The sequence below is a fragment of the Cariama cristata genome, unplaced genomic scaffold (genome assembly GCF_000690535.1).
Source record: "Cariama cristata isolate BGI_N322 unplaced genomic scaffold, ASM69053v1 scaffold26942, whole genome shotgun sequence".
Classification (NCBI taxonomy): domain Eukaryota; kingdom Metazoa; phylum Chordata; class Aves; order Cariamiformes; family Cariamidae; genus Cariama; species Cariama cristata.
Window position 1 is genome coordinate 644 of NW_009603639.1, and position 4,187 is coordinate 4,830.

The following is a 4,187-nucleotide window of genomic DNA, read 5'->3' on the forward strand; positions in this document are numbered from 1 at the left end:
TTGACAGAGCGGTTGCTCCACCAGCCGTGCACTCGCTCCGGTGCCAGCGTAGCCTCCACAGCATCCACAGGGTCCCTGGCCATCGCACAGCGATCTTCTTCCTCCACGCAATTCTGGAGCAGCTCCTCCAAGCTGAGCCCCACACGTGCACACACACACGTGTGCATGCACACACACACATGCATGCACACCCTTGCAGCATCGCTCCGGGCCAGCGCCTTCTTCTAGAGCCAGTTGCTGGCATGGCCGTAGGAGGGTGCAATCAGGGCTGCAGGACCTTGCCCTCCAGAAGGGTTATGCCACCCCTGCAAACAAGGCACGTTTGCCTTTCCTGAGACTAGAGGGCCTGAGTTTAACACCAAATTTCAGTTGAGCCCACGCTGCTCAGCTGCCAGATGTGTACGTTGTGCTGTAGACCTGCGGGCAGCGGGGATGAAACAGATGAGTTGTGCCGAGCATCATGTGGTACCTGGTGGCTTTGCAAGAGGCGGCCGTCATCCGCAGCTGCCTTTTTGCTTCTGGTCTCTCTCAAAGTCATTCAAAACACCTTGTGCTGCATGCAGGCTATTACACACAGGGTTGAATGGAGAAATTAGCAGGGGCACTGTTTTGCTTTACACACAGGACGGGGAGGTTGTCTGCGTTTGGGCTGTATGTATTTGTTTTTCTTCACCCTGCAGCCTCATCAGGGAGGATTATTCTGACGAAGCAGCAGGTGATATTATGTGTACATGTGGCATTTGACCATCACATTCCCTTCCTTGCGTTTTTATAACTCCGTATTGTCATGCTTAGGAAGTGAAGGGCAGTTATTTATTCAATGCAGCTGCAACTATTGATGTTAAATCACGGCCACTGAATGATTAGTTCTGCAGTATCTTTTTCAATAAAGTATTGGTGATATTTTCTTTGTTTGCCTAACTCTGCCCAGGGCTTTAAAAGCTGCTACAGGACCCAGAGGAAAGTGTAAGAGCTTTAGGGGAGTGAGGACAGGAGGAGGTTTCTACCACCATCATCACCACCAGCACCCTGGAGAAATCATCCCCTCGCCATGCCTACACAGGAGAAAAGCTAGAAGCAGGAATTTTAAATCTTAATTAATCTAAGGTGCAAACAGCAAGGACTTTGTACTTCATCCAGGCTTGAAAGGAACGTTGCTGTTTCAAAGGAGAGCAGCTCTGAGAGGTTGGGAGCTCTAACTTGGCCTCTTTCTCCCTTAGGACGTGGTGGTGGTCGGGGAAGAAAACTTCACCACTCCGTGCTATATCCAGCTGGACCCAGAGGCCTGCCATATCCTGACAGAAACCCTCAGCACCTACGCCTTGGTGGGACAGTCAGTCACCAAAGCAGCAGCCAAACGTCTCAAACTGGCCATCTTTGGACCGCTGTCCTGCTCTTCGCTGGAGTACAGCATCCGGGTGTACTGCCTCGATGACACGCAGGATGCCCTCAAGGTGGGTGCTGCGCTCTCGCTCGCTGCCCCTCTCCCAGGACTGCAGTCGCAGCAGTGCCCAGACCCTCTCCTCCTGGATTCCTGCTCCCTGGGTTATTTTTGCAATTGAAAGAAGAGCTTGACAACAAACTGCTGTTTTACAGTTTAACCCCCCCACGCGCTATAAATTGTCCTTTGCGTAGGGCTCTCACACTCTTTTCTGCCCACTAGTCTTTTTTCCTTTGTTTACCTGTATCATATCCCGAATCCTAAGATTTTTGCATTATTAAAAGGCCAGAAGGTACACAGGGCTTCATTCGTTATTCATGTATTTTTAATGCTAAGTGCCAGCTCCCCAGAGATGGGGAAACATATAAATGCTTCTTTGTAAATAGTTGATAATGATAAAAGAAGCTTCTGGGCTGTTAATCACTGCCTGCTTTTGTACTGCTTTATTACACCTCTTCGCGTGCAGCTTTTTGTGTTGGGAATTCACAACCAAAAAAACCAAAGCTGTTGCTGTCTCTATATAACGTTACTCTCACTGCATAATGCTGGTGTGCACACACACACACACTCACTACATACAGATGAGCAGATAGATAACCATACTTGCTATTTCTCTTTATAAATGCCTGTATATTTATACAGATGGTATCTATAATAGATGCACTCATGAAATACGTAGCTCCAACTGCACAGGTAAGAATGGAGGTTATTAAAAGGTGGGTTTTTTTTTCCCTTTAATCATAGCCAGTGCAATTTCCCAAATGCCTCTTTGCAGCAAAACAAGTTCAAAGCCTGACTCTAAGCAGAATCATCCTGGTACTGTATATACTTTTGTCTCCTCAGCTCCGCCTGGGAATTACTGCGATTTAAACCCACATACCCCGGCTGGGAGACGTCGGTGTTTTTCAGCGCAGTGACTTCCATCACTGCCAATGGCACGCTCTGTTTCCCTCCCCGGTACTATCTGATCTCAACGCCTGCCTCAGCTTTGCTGGGGGGGTACTTCAAAGTCCTGACGGGTTTTATGCCTGTGCTGCGTAATACAATTTTCCCTGGGTTCGTCAAGGCCTGAGGTAATAATAAGTGAGTCGGAGGGGCCTTGGACAGACAGCTAATGCGGTCAGAGCTGGGGGAATCCAATTAGGTGTTGCTCAAGAGCTGTTGGTTTGTTTCTAATAGACTGTGGGGAGAGTTGTGAAGTAAAAGTTAATCGGATTCAGTGCGATAGCAGAAGGGATCAGGAGAGGTGCTGAGCAACACGGAGGGACCATCTTTCACCTGAGAAGCTGCAGGCAGCGTTTGGGAGGGGAGCAGGCCAGCCCTTGGGCTTCTGCTGCGGGTAGACCCCAAAACGAGCTTGTAATTTGGTGAGGAAAGGTGAGCGAAGTCAGACGGCCACCATCCCGCTCGTACCTACTGCTTTTACAGCAAACTACGTGCATTTTAATCTTCTTCTTTTTTGGCACATCTACCCCAAGACTGGACGGCCACCCATGGGGTTCAAGACCCAGCTAGCTAGGACAAGCACACGTTCTTGCTGGCCACACACTCTTATGGATGTATCAGGTGCACTTCTCTGGAAGGGAAAGGTCTGGGGAAGGAGAAGCTTTAAGAAAAATGGACCCAGTAAACTAGCTGTAGATGAAAGGGTTCAGCACGGACCGGTGTGTACAAACCAGTGTGCATAAACCAGCCCTGTGTCACAGTGTTGTGTAGACTCAAACTATGACTATTTAGAAAGAAACAGAAACAAAAACAAAAAAGGTTGGGGTGTTTGCCGTGTGCTTTCACAACAGCTGGCACCGGAGGAGCCCCGGCCGTGCTGGGAGGTGGGCCTTGGCACTGCCGCGTTGCCGAAGGGAGGGCATTCAGCGGGCAACTACCGCTGGCTGTGCGGGACGAGGGGTGCAGAGGGGGCTGGACCAGCAGGTCCTGAGGTTAAAAGTAGTCTGGAGTTGGGTGGGAAAGTCGTAGGCAGCAAGCGAGGCACTGGCTGCAGCGTCTCGGTGCCGTGGGGCTGGCGGCTCCAGGCAAGGCACAGCAGGGGGAGGGAAGAGCAGCGTGAGATATTGGGATGTCTGAGGTTTGGAAGAGCCTTTGCAGGGGATTACGTGTTTATTTTAACAGGCAACTAAATACATTCTGTTATTATTTACAACTAGGAATGAGTGTGCCATATGCGGCACGTATCCTAACAGCCACCAAAGGAAGACAAGCAGTTGCGGTAGGAAACACAGTGCAGTATTTATCCAGCAGGCTTTTCCCTCTCGTCATGCAGAGTAAGCGCTCGCTGCTGAACTGCCGGTGCCCGCAGCACGGTGGGGAGGTGCAATGACTTGTCAGCAGTAAGGGCTCGGTTATTGCGGGAGCGGCTTGGCGGGGTTCCTGGGGGCTGTGGAGCAGGGTGGGCACAGCACTGATCATGCGTGCAGCATCCTCTGCCTCGCAGGGTCCCCAGCTGCCTGGCTGGGATGCTCACAAAAATGATTTTTTGGGGAAGGGTGAGGGTAGCTGTGACCTTGAGCGCTGGCCTCTTTTTTTTTTAAGGCTGATTTTTTTTTGCAGTTCAAGAGGGATGCCCAAGCTAGTCTGCTGTACAAAAAAAAAATAATAATACAATAACTATAAAGAAAGCCATCTGCTTTATTCTTTTATTCACATATGGCTTTGAGATTGAGGTATGTGACCTGTGTGTGGCAGCGTGGCGGCGGCTGGGCAGCTGGGGATGTGGAAACGGGCGGCCCCT

At 50.2% G+C, this 4,187-nt stretch overlaps 1 protein-coding gene across 1 annotated transcript in view; it reads left to right on the forward strand.

Annotated features, from left to right (window-relative positions):
• Positions 1-1,220: 1,220 nt before the first annotated feature.
• The window catches only part of LOC104157806 (netrin receptor UNC5C), a gene marked incomplete at its 5' end in the record, with an annotated part of 9,470 nt that continues 6,503 nt past the window's right edge, over positions 1,221-4,187 (forward strand). The window contains one exon of the mRNA XM_009695284.1: positions 1,221-1,454. Coding sequence (XP_009693586.1) covers positions 1,221-1,454 — 234 coding nt within the window. The remainder of the gene's footprint in view (positions 1,455-4,187) is intronic.